Source organism: Oncorhynchus keta, chromosome 12 (assembly GCF_023373465.1).
Source record: "Oncorhynchus keta strain PuntledgeMale-10-30-2019 chromosome 12, Oket_V2, whole genome shotgun sequence".
NCBI classification, from domain to species: Eukaryota; Metazoa; Chordata; class Actinopteri; order Salmoniformes; family Salmonidae; genus Oncorhynchus; species Oncorhynchus keta.
This window is the reverse complement of record NC_068432.1, coordinates 41,772,198-41,790,288: the sequence shown is the minus strand read 5'-3', so window position 1 is coordinate 41,790,288 and position 18,091 is coordinate 41,772,198. Positions and strand designations below refer to the sequence as shown.

The 18,091-nt window shown below is 42.4% G+C and overlaps 1 protein-coding gene across 5 annotated transcripts in view; it reads right to left on the bottom strand.

Moving 5' to 3' along the window:
• apc (APC regulator of WNT signaling pathway) overlaps window positions 1–18,091 on the bottom strand; it is a 58,736-nt gene that overhangs the window by 23,803 nt on the left and 16,842 nt on the right. For 3 of the 5 annotated variants that reach the window (XM_035782985.2, XM_035782987.2, XM_035782986.2), the window contains 5 exons: window positions 11,278–11,362; window positions 10,994–11,189; window positions 10,387–10,495; window positions 10,099–10,215; window positions 9,320–9,403 (listed from right to left, as the gene is read on the bottom strand). In XM_035782985.2, the coding sequence (XP_035638878.1) occupies window positions 9,320–9,403; window positions 10,099–10,215; window positions 10,387–10,495; window positions 10,994–11,189; window positions 11,278–11,362 (591 nt within the window). Of the gene's footprint in view, window positions 1–9,319; window positions 9,404–10,098; window positions 10,216–10,386; window positions 10,496–10,993; window positions 11,190–11,277; window positions 11,363–12,947; window positions 13,412–18,091 lie in introns of those variants that run through there. The other 2 variants (XM_035782990.2, XM_035782988.2) reach the window with 2 other exon arrangements.

Below are 18,091 nucleotides of genomic sequence, written 5' to 3'. Positions count from 1 at the left end.
CAACCAAGAAGATGGTCAAAGGTAATGAATGTTTTATATTTTATTTGTGCGGTTTGTGTAGCGACGACTATGCTAATTATTTTGTTTACGTCCCCTGTAGGTATTTTGGGGTGTTACATGCTATCAGATAATAGCTTCTCATGCTTTCGCCGAAAAGCATTTTAAAAATCTGACTTGTTGCCTGGATTCACAACGAGTGTAGCTTTAATTCAATACCCTGCATGTGTATTTTAATGAACGTTTGAGTTTTAACTAGTACTATTAGCATTTAGCGTAGCGCATTTGCATTTCCAGATGTCTAGATGGGACGCCTGCGTGCCAGGTAGGACCAAGAGGTTAAAGGTTTTTGTTTGTCTCCATATGATATGGTAATATATCCAATGCAAAAAAAACATTTACATTTAAATGGAATTAATATTAATTTGCATATATTTCTGTTAATTCCCACAGAAAGTTTCCACCTCTGAATATTCCCCAAAATGTGAAACCCTGATGGATAGAGCATTCAGTCACTAGGCTAGCTAGGGCAGCTGCAGGAGCATCAGGCTTCCTCATCCCTGACCTACATAAGCTGTAGCTCAGCTTGCAGGATGACAGTCGAAGAGGGGGGAATTAAATGTGTCCAATGATTTATCCACTCATGTAGAGGGGGAAAAGCATGTAAGCCAGCACACATGCAGGGCACGAGACAAGTAGTGTACACACAATTACCAACAGACAAAAACGCACGAGCACGAATACTGTATGGGCCACCAAACAAACATCTCACATGATGCAGGCATGAGTGCACTGGCTTGAATACAGTATTCATGCACACTGACGCATGAACACACATACCAAGGCCTTATGGCTTCTCGGCTGTGCATCCAACAGGAGCAGAAGGTAGTCACTGGTTGACTGACTGCACACATGCTCAGTCATCAGGTCAGCTAATGTGTGTGCTGCAGTCGAACAGGTCCCCCTTCATTCAATTAAAATTGGATGGAAAATAAGACGAGTATATAGATAGTGTGAGACAGACCTGCACACAGTCTCTTCTCTTTGTGCCAGACTGTGTTCAAATGCCTTCTGTACATGTATGTATGAATGCACAGTGCCATGCAAAAGTATTAATCCCCCTTGGCATTTTGCCTAATTTGTTGCATTACAACCTGTAATTTAAATATTTTTATTTGGATTTCATATAAAATGGACAAAATAGTTCAAATTGGTGAAGTGAAATGAAAAAGTACTTGCTTCAAAAAAACATAAAAGTGGTGCGTGCCTATGCATTCACCCACTTTGCTATGGAGCCCCTAAATAAGATCTGGGGCAACCAATTACCCTCAAAAGTCACAAAGTCCACCTGTGTGCAATCTAAGTTTCACATGATCGCAGTATACAGTTGAAGTGTCAGAAGAAGAAATGTCAGAAATGTCAGAATAATAGTAGAGCGAAGGATTTCTTTCTTCACATTCCCATTGTCATGTTCCTCCAAACATGACAATGGTCATTATGGCCAAACAGTTCTATTTGTGTTTCATCAGACCAAAACAACATTTCTCCAAAAAGTACGATCTTTTTTATGCCGGATTTGCAGATTCAGTCTTCCCAGCCTGGTGCAGGTCTACAATTTTGTTTCTGATGTCCTTTGACAGCTCTTTGGTCTTGGCCATAGTGGAGTTTGGAGTGTGACTGTTTGAGGTTGTGGACAGGTGTCTTTTATACTGATAACAAGTTCAAATCGGTACCATTAACACGGGTAACGGGTGGAGGACAGAGGAGCCTCTTAAAGAAGAAGTTACAGGTCTGTGAGAGCCAGAAATCTTCCTTGTTTGTAGGTGACCAAATACTTATTTTCCACCATAATTTGCAAATCAATTAATTAAAAATCCTACAATGTGATTTTCTGGATTTCTTTTCCCCTCATTTTGTCTGTCATAGTTGAAGTGTACCTATGATGAAAATTACAGGCCTCTCATCTTGTTAAGTGGGAGAACTTGCACAATTGGTGGCTGACTAAATACTTTTTTGCCCCACTGTATATACATATATAAATAAATACAATTAAAACTCATCGGATTAAGATTAATCGGTAACGGCTTTTTTTGGTCCTTCAATAATCGGCATCGGAATTGAAAAATCATAATCGATCGATCTCTAATACCCGCCATGTTGTGGAGTCAACAGAAGTCAGAACTGCATTACAAATATTCACTTACTTTTGATGATCATCAGAATGCATCCACAGAAATCGCAGTTCCACAATAAATGTTTGTTTTGTTCGAGAAAGTCCATAATTTATGTCCAAATACCTCCTTTTTGTTCGCGCGTTAAGTTCACAAATCCAAATTCATGAGTTGTATAGAATCAATCTTTAGGATGTTAACATAAACCTTCAATAATATTCCAACCAGAGCTCATGGCATTCTGACAGACACCTGACTCAAACAGCTCTTATTCTCTCCCCTTCACAGTAGAAGCCTGAAACAAGGTCCTAAAGACTTGACATCTAGTGGAAGCCTTAGGAAGTGCAATCAGACCACATTTCCACTGTATATTGTATAGGCAGACTTGAAAACATACAAACCTCAGATTTCCCACTTCCTGGTTGGATCTTTTCTCAGGTTTTTGCCTGCCATATGAGTTCTGTTATACTCACAGACATCATTCAAACCGTTTTAGAAACGTTGAAGTTTTTCTATCCAAATCTACTTAACTTGGATAATATGAATATCTTCGCTTCTGGGCCTGAGTAGCAGGCAGTTTACTCCTTATTCATCCAAGCTACTCAATACTGCCCCCCATCCATAAGAAGTTAGCGCCCCTATAGATTGAAGAGGTTATGTCATTATTGGATAAAAAAACGTGCCCGTTTTAAGCGCAATATTTTGTCACGAAAAGATGCTCGACTATGCATATAATTGGCAGCTTTGGAAAGAAAACTGACGTTTCCAAAACTGCAAAGATATTATCTGCGAGTGCCCCAGAACTGATGCAACAGGCGAAACCAAGATGAAACTTCAAACAGGAAATGAGCAGGATTTTTGACGCTCTGTTTTTCATTGTCTCCTTATATGGCTGTGAAAGCGCCACGAATTAGCCTGCCCTTTCTATCGTTTCTCCAAGTTGTCTGCAGCATTGTGAAGTATTTGTAGGCATATCATTGGAAGATTGGCCATAAGAGACTACATTTACCAGGGGTCCGCCTGGAGTCCTTTGTTGAAATTGTTGCGTAATCTCAAAGCTGCTCGCATTCATCCATGTTATTGAGACAGAGAGGAGACTTCCAGGAATTATATATCATGAAGAGATATGTGAAAAACACCTTGAGGATTGATTCTAAACAACGTTTACCATGTTTCAGTCGATATTATGGAGTTAATGTGGAAGAAAGTTTGGCGTTTGGATGAATGAATTTTTTTTTTTTTGGTAGCCAAACATGACGCAGAAAACGGACCGATTTCTCCTGCACAAATAATCTTTCAGGAAAACAGAACATTTGCTATCTAACTGAGAGCCTCATTGAAAACATCAGAAGTTCTTCAAAGGTAAATGATTTATTGAATGTTTTTGCTGGTTTTTGTGAAAATGTTGCCTGCTAATACTAAATGCTAACGCTAAATGCTAGTTTGCTATGGTTGAGAAGCATATTTTTGAAAATCTGAGATGCCAGTGTTGTTAACAAAAGGCTAAGCTTGAGAGCTAGCATATTGATTTCATTTCATTTGCGATTTTCATGAATAGTTAACGTTGCGTTATGGTAATGGGCTTGAGGCTGTAGTCATGATCCCGGATCCGGGTTGGCTCGACGCAAGAAGTTAACTTCTTTGGGACTGGGGGCAGTATTGAGTAGCTTGGATGAAGCTTCAGTGGTAGGCATAGTGTGTAATTCTAAGGATACAAACCCCCAGAATATTCATTTTAATTCCCGGTTGTAAGGCAACAAAATAGGAAAGATGCCAAGGGGGGGTGAATACTTTCACAAGCCACTATGTATACATGCACACACTATCGTTCAAAAGTTGGAGTCACAGACATTTTACTTGATTGAAAGAAAAGCACATTTCTGTCCATTAAAATATCAAATTGATCCGTGTAGACATTGTCAATGTTGTAAATGACTATTGTAGCTGGAAAAATGTTATGGAATATCTACATAGGCGTACAGAGGCCCATTATCAGCAACCATTACTCCTGTGTTCCAATAGCACGTTGTGTTAGCTAATCCAAGTTAATCATTTTAAAAGGCTAATTGATCATTAGAAAACTATTTTGCAATTATGTTAGCAGAGCTGAAAACTGTTATTCTGATTTAAGAAGCAATAAAAAAAATGAATTCTTTAGACCAGTTGAGTATCTGGAGCATCAGTATTTGTGGGTTCAATTACAGGCTCTGGTCAAAAGTTTTGAGAATGACAAATGTTAGTGGAAATTAAGTTTGCTGCTTCAGTGTCTTTAGATATTTTTGTCAGATGTTACTATGGAATACTTAAGTATAATTACAAGCATTTCATAAGTGTCAAAGGCTTTTTTTGACAATTACATGAAGTTGATGCAAAGAGTTGCAGTGTTGACCCTTTTTCAAGACCTCTGCAATCCGCCCTGACATGCTGTCAATTAACATCTGGGCCACTTCCTGACTGATGGCAGCCCATTCTTGCATAATCAATGCTTGGAGTTTGTCAGAATTTGTAGGGTTTTCGTCCACCCGCCTCTTGAGGATTGACCACAAGTTCTCAATGGGATTAAGGTCTGGGGAGCTTCCTGGCCATGGACCCAAAATATCAATGTTTTGTTCCCCGAGCAACTTAGTTATCACTTTGGCCTTATGGCAAGGTGGAAAAGGCATTGTTCATCACCAAACTGTTCCTGGATGGTTGGGAGAAGTTGCTCTAGGAGGATGTGTTAGTATCATTCTTTATTCATGGCTGTGTTCTTGGGCAAAATTGTGAGTGAGCCCACTCCCTTGGCTGAGAAGCAACCACACACATGGTCTCAGGATGCTTTACTGTTGGCATGACACAGGACTGATGGTAGCGCTCACCTAGTCTTCTCCGGACAAGCTTTTTTCCGAAGGCCCCAAACAATCGGAAAGGGGATTCAAAGAAAATGACTTTACCCCAGTCCTCAGCAGTCCAATCCCTGTACCTTTTGAAGAATATCAGTCTGTCCCTGATGTTTTTCCTGAAGTGGTTTCTTTACTGCCCTTCTTGACACCAGGACATTCTCCAAAAGTCTTCGCCTCACTGTGCGTGCAGATGCACTCACACCTGCCTGCTGCAAATCCCGAACAAGCTCTGTACTGGGGGTGCCCCGATCCTGCTGCTGAATCAACTTTAGGAGACGGTCCTGGCGCTTGCTGGACTTTCTTGGGCACCCTAAAGCCTTCTTCACAACAATTAAACCACCCTCCTTGAAGTTCTTGATGATCCGATAAATGGTTGATTTAGGTGCAGCAATATTGCCTGTGAAGCCCTATTTGTGCAAAGCAATGACGGCATGCGTTTCCTTGCAGGTAACCATCGTTGAGAGAGGAAGAACAATGATTCCAAGCACCAGGCTCCTTTTGAAGCTTCCAGTCTGTTATTCAAACTCAAGCAGCATGACAGAGTGATCTCCAGCCTTGTCGTCAACACTCACACCCGTGTTAACTTCTCACGGATACGTTGGACGGTAGCGTCCCAAATGGCCAACATCCGGTGAAATTGCAGAGCGCCAAATAAAAGATTCCGAAATTAAAATATTTAACATTCTTCAAAATATGTGTTATACATCAAAATAAAGCTCAACTTCTTGTTAATCCAGCCAATGTGTCAGATTTCAAAAAGGCTTTACAGCAAAAGCAAACCATGCGATTATCTGAGGACAGCGCCCCGCATACAAATGCATGACAAATCATATTTCAACCAGTCAGTTGAAACACGAAAGTCAGAAATAGCGATATATATGCATTACCTTTGAAGATCTTCTGTTGACACTCCAAAGGGTCTTTTGACGATAATTTCCTTTCACCCTGCATACCACTGCTGGTTTGCTTCTGAAGCTAAGCAGGGTTGGTCCTGGTCAGTCCCTGGATGGGAGACCAGATGCTGCTGGAAGTGGTGTTGGAGGGCCAGTAGGAGGCACTTTTTCCTCTGGTCTAAAAAAATAAATATCCCAGTGATTGGGGACACTGCCCTGTGTAGGGTGCCGTCTTTTGGATGGGACGTTAAACGGGTGTCCTGACTCTGAGGTCATTAACCTGTTACTCCTACCCCCTACCTTTTCGAACATTCTGTTAAAAATCGCGCAACATTTCAGCGCCCTGCTACTCATGCCAGGAATATAGTACATGCATATGATTCGTATGTGTGGATAGAAAACAGATGTTTATAAAACTGGTTAAATCACGGCTGTGACTATAACAGAACGTGCGTTTCATCGAAAACTGCAGGAAAATCTGATCACTGAAAATGGGAAAATATATCCATCAACCCATTGTTAAACGTGAACCACATTAAATGGGGCCGAGGTTGCAATACCTACAGCTTCCACATGATGTCAACAGTCTTGTCATTTGCCTACGATTTGTTTCTTGGTCAAACAGACACAAGGTAGCGCAGTTCTTCCGGTCTCCGACCGGATATTTTGGTTGAGATTTACCCGGACATTATTTCCAGACGTACAGCTATAGAATATACATCGCCTTGTGATCAATTTGATCGCTTATTAACGTTTACTAATACCTAAAGTTGCATTACAAAAGTATTTCGAAGTGTTTTGTGATAGTTTATCGTCGACTTTAATTTTAAAAAATGACGTTACGTTATAAAACGCTATTTTTTTCCTTGATCACAGTCTTCATACATCGATATCTAGGCTATATATGGACCGATTTAATCGAAAAAAAAGACCCAATAGTGATTATGGGACATCTAGGAGTGCCAACAAAGAAGATGGTCAAAGGTAATGAATGTTTTATATTTTATTTGTGCGTTTTGTGTAGCGCCGACTATGCTAAATATTTTGTTTACGTCCCCTGCGGGACTTTTGGGGTGTTACATGCTATCAAATAATAGCTTCTCATGCTTTCGCCGAAAAGCATTTTAAAAATCTGACTTGTTGCCTGGATTCACAACAGGTGGAGCTTTAATTCAGTACCCTGCATATGTATTTTAATGAACGTTTGAGTTTGCTTTTCCAGATGTCTAGATGGGACGCCTGCGTGTCGGGTAGGAGCAAGAGGTTAAAGAGCCCATGACATTTATCGTAAGAGTAGGGGTGTTTAACCCCTGTGTCCTGGCTAAATTCCCAAACTGGCCCTCGAACCATCATGGTCACCTAATAATCCCCAGTTTACAGTTGGCTCATTCATCCCCCTCCTCTCCCCTGTAACTATTCCCCAGGTCATAGCTGCAAATAAGAATTGTTCTCAATCAATTTACCTGGTAAAAATAACAGATAAATTAGCTGGCGCGCTTCAGTCAATAATCCACCCAGTTTCCCTCCTTCAAAATGCATACAAAATGAATCCCAAACATTACCAACAAACTTATCCAAACAAGTCAATCAACGTTTATAATCAAACCTTAGGTACCCTAATACGGAAATAAACTATAAAATTTAAGACTGAGAATCGTTATTGTCTCTACCGGAGATAAATAACAAAGAAGCGTTTCTCCACACGCTTGGAAAAACTACAGCTAAAATGGGAGCCGCCTAGAAAAATTACAACTTCTCTCATTTTCCCAAAAACCAGCATGAAACTCTTTCTAAAGACTGTTGACATCTTGTGGAAGCCCTAGGAACTGCAACCAGGGAGGATTTCGCCCTATAATAAAAGTGCCAGCCATTGAAATCAGTGTTATGCTGAAATTGTGTTTTTTGGGGGGAGGAGGGGGGGGTTGTCCTCGGGGTTTCACCTGCCATTTCAGTTCTGTTATACTCACAGACATTATTTTAACAGTTTTAGACATTTTGTGTTTTCTATCCAAATCTACCAATTACATGCATATCCTAGCTTCTGGGCCTGAGTAGCAGGCAGTTTACTTTGGGCAAGCTTTTCATCCAGACGTCAAAATACCGCCCCCTAGGCCAGAGGTTTACGAGAGAATCACTGACATGATTTCAGCTGGTCCTTTTGTGGCAGGGCTGAAATGCAGTGGATGTTTTTTGGGGATTCAGTTCATTTGCATGGCAAAGAGGGGCGTTGCAATTCATCTGATCACTCTTCCTAACATTCTGGAATATATACAAATTGCCATCATACAAACTGAGGCAGCAGACTTTGTGAAAATTAATATTTGTGTCATTCTAAAAACTTGGCCACGACTGTATGTATACATGTATATGTTTACTGCTCCAGGGATATAATTAGTTTTGATTATATTATTTACTATTATGTATTGATATATTCCCCCCCCCCCTCTTTATGCAACGCACTGCAGAGAACACCGGAAGAAGAATTATCACTAAATTATCAGTGAACTATTGTAATGTGTGTCAATTAATCCCATACGGGATGGGTTTCCAACTGGCGATTTTACAAAAACAAAAAGTCATTTGTCATTCATTCAATAGCTCTCTTTTTCATATTTAACACAAGGAGAGAGGACAGGAGAACGCCTATGGTTGATTTCACCCCCCAGAATCAGGGTCAGAAGTTATAAACCTGGAAGGAACAAGAGTTGCTTCCAGCATTCTAGTGTTCTTAGGAGCCGCTGTAAATAAATGACGCTCTTGTTTAGAGGAGCAGAACACTGCAAAATGATTGGATGAGAGAGGACAGTATGTTCAGTTCAGATAAATCACCATATCGGATCAGTAACAAAGCATTATTGTACACTTGTCCATGTGACATCTCTGTAACGCAGGGATGGAGGCTAAGCATCAATCCCCATTGCATAGAAATGCGCACCCTGTACAACGAGAATTCAATGGCTATCAGCAAATGGGATGGCTGACTGACATGGCACGACACTCCGATGTAAGCAGCTTTTGGTTCTTTACATGACTCAAGGCCAACAAACTGTTCCCACAGAATGCCTGTTGAAATGGAGATGTCCACACAGGCCAGGCATTAGCCAGAATACAGAGAAAGTATTGCCAGAAATCACTGTAAATACATTTAGGGCTGGTTTCCCAGATACAGATTATGCTTAGTCCCAGACAAATCAAAGGACATTAGTCATTTTAAACAGGAATAATGCGTCCGGGAAACCAGCCCTAAATATATTTACAGTGAGAAATTCGGTACCTCTATTGTTTCCGGCAATATTTTCTTTGTATTCTAGCTAGAACAAGGCCTAGAGGTACATTCTAGTGTATTACACCTGAGGCTGGGGTGAGTATCACATACCTCTGGTTCTGCAGGTGAAGACTGGACATGCTGTTGGATCTTCAGTATGTCCTTCTCTATCTGCTGAATACGAGTCACCCTCACCTGAAACACAGCAGGACATTTACAGGAAGCAATCACTCAGAGGATGATGACCGGATATTACAATTACCAAATCAAATTTTATTAGTCACATGTGCCGAATACAACAGGTGTAGGTAGACCTTACAGTGAAATTCCTACTTACGAGCCCCCAACCAACAACGCAATTAAAAAAAATACGGACAAGAGATGAAAGTAACAAGTAGTTAAATAACAGCAGTAAAACAACAATAGCGAGACTATATACAGGGGGCACCGGTAGAGTCAATGTGTAGGGTCGCCAGTTAGTTGTTAGAATTTTGTAATTCTAAGTCAATTTACTAAATGTTCTACCTCAACTGCCTACATATCCATCCTACTTAATATCCTTACTGGCCATTCTGTTCTTCCTGTTCTTCCTGTTTCCTAAACAATGACTCATCCTATACATGTAATTCTCTACCTGCTCTCCCTTTCATTTCACTGTATGCATTCATCATTTTAACCTTTATTTAACTAGGCAAGTCAGTTAAGAAAAATATATTATTTACAATGACGGCCTACCGGGGAACACTGGGCTAACTGCCTTATTATACAGGGGCAGAACGACAGATTTTTACCTTGTCGGCTCAGGGATTCGATACAGCAACCTTTCTGTTACTGGCCCAACACTCTAACCACTAGGCTACTTGCCACCCCAAATTCCTCTCATCCCTGACCTGTGCCCTCTTCTCCATATCCTGGCAGGTTCCCAGCTGTTTCTCCATGGCAGCTCTGATCTGCCTCGCCTCGTACTCCAGTTGCCTACGGGTCATATCCGTCTGCAGGGAGAACTGCTGCAACCGCAAACAGGATCAACAGACATCAGGCTTGGCGAAATGTTTAATATTTAATAATGCAGAGAGGATATCTGCATACTGTCAGTTATGATATTTTGGGAGTATCTATACGTCACTATACTCCATCCCAACGCCCTGCATAATGCTGAACGACAAATAAACACTTACATTCTCAGTCAGTGGTAGGCTGTCGATCCTCTTGGTGAGGTTCTGCAGCTGTGCGTAATACTGATCCTTCTTCTTCTCCTCTTTCTCCAGCTCCGCCATCAATAAGGACCTGACAAGACAGATACAATCGCACCAATCAGAGACCAAGGTTTTTCTTTTTATAATTCAAAACTGACCGAAGTCAGACCAAATAAACTAATCAAAGACCTAAGACAAAAACACATATACAGCATACCAGAATAAAACAGGGTAGGTGTCCTGAATACGAGCGCCTAATGCATCCTGTCTGTGACTAATGCCAGGAATACACTTTGCAACCTAACAATGTTAGCATGATGTACTGTGTGATTGAAGCTCTCACACTGCACCATTGCACTCAGTGTGATTTGGCCGGGAGAGAGGCAAACCATTCATCAATTAATATTGCAGCATTAAATCATAGTGAATGCCCCCCACATGGTACCCTATTTGCTATATAGCCTGAAAGGGCTCTGGTACTGCACTATGTAGGGAATAGGGTGTCCTTTGGGATGGAGACTAAGTATAACCTGCATTACTCAAAGACAAACTAATGTGAAAATACAAAGTAATGCAAGCAGGAGCTCACTTCTCCTTCTCCAGCTCCTCCAGGTAGCCAGCGCTGTCTCTGCCCCCATTGGACAGCCCTCTCTTGGGGAGGGAGCCCAAGGAACCCATGGGGCTGGGGCTGCTGTCCCCTGAACGCCCAGAGCCTGAACCCTGCATGGAAGACGGCTGAGATCTCAGCTTCACCCCTGGGTAAGTGTTAGGATCCAGGCTAATTTCTACCGGAGGAAGGAATATCAGAATTTAGGTTATTTAATAGAACGCATTTCAACCAGCTAATTCTGTCACCCCATGTCTGATGCGTACCTTTCAGTCTTTCTAGGAGATCGATTTGTCCGGATGAATCGGTAGAGTCTTCTTCAATGCTTCCCTGTATGTGTTTCAGCACCTCCTGAAATACAGGAGAAACAAATCGGTTATAATATATTGTTTGTAAACACACAACCGCAAATAAGAGCACTGAACAATATCTAGGTGCACACACACACTTCCAAAGGAAAGAACAGCAATGTTCTTTTAGTTTAGAAACAAAAACATTTAAGCCACAAAAACAAAGTTAAAGTCCATTCACACCTGTAAAAAGTCTAGCCAAACCTACTGGCCCACTGCAGTGCAAAATAGAATGTTTGCCCCAACCCCCCCACCACTATCCCATTCCAGAGACAAGGAACTGGTGGTTGGTCATGCTGCCTGATGGACAGGGTAGAACAGTGAGAGGAAAAACATCCAACCACTGGCTTTGATGTAACATCAAAAACAGTATCAAATTTAATTTGTCACATGAGCCGAATACAACTGGTTCAGACTTTACCGTGAAATGCTTGCTTATGAGCCCTTCACAATGATGCGGTTTATAAACCATAATACATTTTAAAAAATGGTAACGCAAGAGGAATAAAATACACAAGAATGGAGCTATAGGCCTCCGAGTGGCGCAGTAGTCTAAGGCACATCACAGTTCTAGCTGTGCCACTAGAAATCCCGGTTCGAATCCAGGCTCTCGCAGCCGACCGCGACCGGGAGACCCATGGGGTGGAGCACAATTGGCCCTGCGTCGTCCGGGTTAGGGAAGGGTTTGGCTGGCCGGGATATACTTGTCCCATCGCGCTCTCGCGACTCCTTGTGGTGGGCCGGGCGCATGTACGGTGACACGGTTGCCAGGTGTACAATGTTTTCTGACACATTGGTGAGGCTGGCTTCCGGATTAAGCGGGCATTGTGTCAAGAAGCAGTGCAGCTTGGCTGAGTCGTGTTTCGGAGGACGCACGGCTCTCGGCCTTCACCTCTCCCGAGTCCGTACGGGAGTTGCTGCAATGGGACAAACTAACGACCAAATGGATACCACGAAATTGGGGAGAAAGCTTTTTTTTTAAAGTTTTTAAATCCAGTACTGTATTGTAGGTTGGACCCTAAGTTTCTCTGTTCCTAATGAGCATGCCACTAATGGCTTTCTAAGAACTGGCCCCTTGAGGGCATCAGTGACTTTACCTTGAAGGGAGAGACGCTTTTCTTTAGACTTGATTATGTTCTCAGTGAACTCTACTCTTCAGTCAACCAATGACATTGCTATCCTTGAGCACTTTTTCTCCTCCTATGGACATCTTATCCCATCCTTTCAGTGAAGGTCTCTGCATAGTCGTATATGCATCTTAATCTGTAGCCTTTTCACAGACAACCAACCCAAAGACATACAGTAGCAATACATTGTTAGCTGTAGGCCTACATCCACAAATGCAAAAAGTTTGGTCACTTTAATGGTGTAATGTCCTATCTCCAAATAGAACTCTGAACCTACTTGAAATAATATACAACACATTATGAAGAACTTAAAGATCTTGATCCCTCTAAGGGTTTGTTTAACTACGTGTCCCGTCCATAATCTGTTAACCGCTCAGCTCTACAAAACATGACTGGAAAAAGATCATGAACTTGATTAGCCTATTGAAACTGGCTTGTTGCAGGAGGACTAATACTTACCACAATGAACCTACAACGGTGACAGAGTGAATGGTGGAAAGGCATACTTCCAGAGGAGAATAATAAATCCAGCGTTAAAACTAGGCCTATAATCAGAAGGATACAGCATAGCGAACGAGAGGCTGGATACGATCATGTCCATATAGCTCAGGAATCCTAGAGTACAGTACTACAGCTGTAGCAGCAGTGGTAGTCTCCACAGCAGGCAGAATCCTTCAACCAATCTGGACTTTATATTAACTGCGGGTCATTAAATCAAAAGTTAGATAAAAAGTATTTCCAGGTTGAACAGTTCGTTAACTTATTTTATTTTTCAAGTGGAATAGAAAGAGTAGTCTCCTGTCCTCCAGTGAGTCCGAGAGGAGAGCAAAGCATCAAAGCGATGTCCGGCGACAACACGGCTCCCGCTCAGAAAACAGAACAGGGTTTTCCTTCCACCCTGCCTGTCCCGTCTCAGTCAGTCAGAGACCAGGGGCCATCAAGAGGCTATGTCCATACAGCTGCTTCCCCTTAGATTGAAGCGTTACTCACAACGTAACCAATGCATGACCCGGACGGTCACAGTGTCCGTCAACCTCTACCCTGTGACCTCTGACCCTGGCCCATGCATCGATGAGCAGGCTGAAAGGGGGTCAGACGGGAGGGCTGGATGGCAGGAAACAAAAACACACAGCCCTGACTGTGCGATGCGCTCCCTCTCTCCCTCGCTCTGTAAAGCATGTGTGACGTCTAGACACACCACACAACGGCTGCATTATCAGGCTGGGATCATATGATAAAGAGCCCCTCATTCTATTCACAGCAGTTCCTAGCAGAACCACTCCTCTATTCAACCATTGGGGGTGACGGACATGTTGTTGCTAATGTGAATAGAATACAGCTCATTTATAACGTAGACTACTAGCTGACCGTAAATTCAAGACCAAGAGGAGAATCCATATAGATTGATCTGGCCTATAAAAAGACCTATAAAAACAAATAACCATGGGGCCATTGAGAGTAAATGAAATTGAGGACATGCAATCAAGTCTGAACTTACTTCAATTAGTTGGATAACCAAATAAAAAAGGAAAGGAAACTTTGAAGCTGCCACATCCATACCAAGTCAAGTTGTCAACTCTCGTTAAATTATATTTTTAGTCAACTGCTGTCCAAGTCTCAGAATTCTGGATGCGTTTGCCCAATCTGAAATGGGAAAATGGACACACTCTTCCCTAATAAACAAATCCAACAGAGAGACGGGCTAGAAAACCTGTGCAACCCTGCAGTGTTTGAGTGTCCTGCATACCTTTCACACACACACACACACACACAGGCTTTAAAATAGTCATCCAATAGTCCTAGTAACTCAAATCAATGCTGTAAAAGTACCCATCTGCAGAGCCAAAACCCACCCAGCATGCCGGGGTCTCTCATTCTCATTAGGCTCTGGTTTCATCTGAGCTGGGCTCCCATGAGGCCCTGAACCATGCTATGTCCGGCTTTTGTACTGCACTCTTACTGGAAAAAGGTAGACTGTCCTTGAGAATGCAATATTGTTGTTGTTAAGCATGTGGTGTGTAATAAGGAAAAAACAAGCATTGGTGTCAAGGGAAGGCAGGACTGGAGGGTTTAAATTAGAACACTAATGTGTGAAGTAACCTTACTAACTAGGCTGTACTTAACGAGAGACCCAGACCACCACAGATTCCTATTGGGTAGTTTTAGGATGATAATCCACCAGAAAGACTTCTCAAAATAGAAAAAAGCATGGTAAAAAATATAGGAAAGGGGGGTGTTCTGTTTTGTTCAAAAGCTATTCATTGATTGGAAACCCTAATTTCCATGTCTGAAACTCCTTGATTAAACTTTTCTGCTAAACAAAGTGGATTCCTAAAAAACCTAGGAGATTCAGGGCCCCAAATATTTTACACTTATGCAAGTAGCCAGGTCTGAACTTTTCACAATAAAAGTACCAAGATATGCGTAAAGTAGAAAGCTTAAATCATAACCTGTCTGTTCTGAGAACTAAGTATGTTTCAACTAACCCAGTGGCACTATACTATTACACTATTATGTTGTGGAATGAGCCACTAGTATTGATCCCACAAAAGGCCATTTCAATTTCACTAGTAACTTATTATGAAGAAACTTTCTGCCAGAAACTTGATATATCAAATGCAAAATGTCACTTTATAGCATCCCTTTCCACATACAGGATGGAATGACTGAGGATTTATAGAGGTTTAGTGCTCATCTAAAGCTGTATGGTTTATGTTAGAACTGGGTTACATAAGATGCAAGTACAATTCGATGTGTCTTTGTGCGTGTGTGAGTGCGCGTGCTCGTAAACATAATTATTTAACTGAAATTGAGCTCGTTGTGCTGTGTGTAATTGGCTTGGTGCGTAAGAGAGAGGAAGCATGCTCAGTGCTCATTGATGGAGAGGCTGTTGTTTATGCTCTCCTCTGGTCTCCCTGCAGCTGTGAGCCTGTGACAGCCTGTTTGTGTCCCAAATGGCACCCCATTCCCTATATAGTGCACCCTATGGGCCCTAGTCAAAAGTAGTGCACTATAAAAGGGAAACATTGTGCAATTTGGGACACAGACCCTGAGCCCCGAGGAGAGAGGAAATGTCTGGATGTCGGAACTGAGAGAGGCGCATTCATCAGATACAATGAGAGGAAGGGAGAGAGACGCTAAAAAAAGACAGCTTTCCCCAACGTGCAGAGGGAAGGGAGCGTGCGAGAGAGAGCGAGAGAGAGCGAGAGAGCGCGAGAGAGAGCGAGAGAGAGCGAGAGAGAGCGAGAGAGAGCGAGAGAGAGAGCAGCCGACATCGATCTCAAAGTGCCAGAGGGAGATAGGGTTTCTGATGAATATGAAACTGATTAGCACAAAGGGAAAGGCAGACTGTCTTTAAATTTCATCCATTAGTCATAAATAATATCATTATTTACCCCCTGAATAATCTCATTATTTATGATTCATCTTTTATGATCTCAACAGGGGTTCTCCCCTGTAAGGAATACTAACAGACCATTTTTCCACAAGATAGGCCTAATAATTCTCACTTGGTTGCAAATGATAGCCCTTCCCGCTATTTAGACTATATAGAAACATTGCATTACAGTACTTTAGCGTTTATTCTTACTTAGGCTACCATTAACCAACAAAACAGCCCACTTACAATAAGCATTAAGCTAAACTATATTTAGTAAGCATTGCAGGATGCAGGAACCTAACCTCCAACACTATAGTTCACAGTCCAGGAAGGATTTCTCAACAATACAGGTCAACACAATGGATGGCGTCGTTGCAGCAAAGGCAGAAATGATACTTTAATATTTAAAAAAAAAAATCATTCTCACCCCTTTGCTCTCCTTAAGCTAGTGCCAGATAAATCCCTAAGCCAAACCCAGGCTGGTTCTGTATCTGCAGCAGCACAAAGGGGTGTGCAACAGCCACCTCCCTCCAACATGAAATATCAGACTGCAGAGTAGCAGGTAGCCTAGCCCGTGGCTTACTAAACTGAATGAGTTGGCAGGTTTTCAATTTGAGCCAGAGCGGATGCAGAGGCAGAGGCAGAGCAGAGCTGATGGGGTGCATTGTTAATAGATAGCTTAGCAGCAGTGCTGAATGTGCCAGTCTAAGAGTAGAGCAGTCAGACCCCCCCAAAAGTGAGAATCAGGCTAACCTCAAACCCAGCTCCAAACATACTGAGATAAAGGATGCATAATCAGTGTTAGGCTATTCACAGAGTAGAACTCTCCTCAGACAAGGGCAGAGCAGAACCCCTCATTTGAAATGCCCAAAAGTGGGAGAAACCTCAACCAGCTCCAATGCTACTGGAAAGTCAGTACAGTCTCACATAAAGTATGTCAGTGTTGCTCACATTAAGACGCTTCCCAGAAAATACTAATACTGACTAAGCCTGCACCAAACATATACCTCACCCCCAGTCCCAACACACTGCGAGTCCTTCCACGGTGACACTCATTCCCTCATTACCAGGAAACACTCTACAAAAGCAACTAGGCCTTTTAATAGATCAGTGTATTAACCCCTAGTCCATATCCTCTAGGTATTTTAAAAGATCAGAGAGTATCAACCCCTAGGGGTTGATTTGGGATTGAGGGAAGGATTTGCAGTCTCTTGTCCTTAGTTCGTGGGCTAATGAGTAGTCCACTACATTCACTGCCACTCGTACATTTAAGAAAGAAGTGCTCCCTAATGTGAGGTGGCACCACTCACTACCCAAGGGTGCATTGCGGGGTAGAAGACATTGACAGAGATAGTTGAGAACCCAAATGTTCCTGTGAGAACAGAAAAGCCCGAGGAGTTTAAATCACCTCCTGAAGCCTCAGCCTGCCAGGTCACATCATCCAATTAAAGCAACGGCACCTAGCAGGCTGGTACATTCAACGAGTGTGTGTGCGTGTGTGCGTGTGTGTGTGTGTGTGTGTGTGTGTGAAAGGGAGATTCAGCAGCCTAGCCCAGGATGGCAGCTCTTCTCGTGAACAGAGTCCTGGTGTCTGAAAATGTTACTAACCGCCAAACCACTCCTTCCTCAGTCCTTGTTTCCTCAATTCCGATGAAAATGTATTGGCGGAGAGGATCCAAGGGGCCTTCCTCAACCCCCCATTTTCCAATAGGCTTAGAGAGGAATTGAGGGAACGAGGATGACAGCCAAATAACGTTTTCAGAGACAGACCGACTCTGGGATGCAGATAGGGAGGTTGAAGCAGAAGGGCTAATTTGAGTGGCAATACAGGGGAATGTGTCGGGATAGCGAGAGGCCTGTGAAGGGGTTTTGAGAGAATGTTGACAGGATGAGGAGGATACATTTATTTCTGTCTTGGATACTAAGCTAACATTTCTATCCATGATACATCATGGTGTCTTCCTCGATAGCTAGGCCTATATTGAGAGGGAGCGGATTAGAGTCTAAATGACTTCCTAAAATTCAGCGGAGCACTCAACCCTAACACATTACTTCAGGCACATTGGTTGTTTAAAGCTGGAAGAAAGACTATGTTCTAAGATCTTGCCTAGGGAAATATCCCACTGTTGTGCTTGATGTAGCCTACTGAGTGAAGCAATAACTGGGACAAACACAGTAACGACTGTTGCGTGAGGAAAGCTTAATGTACAAGTACACCCCATGG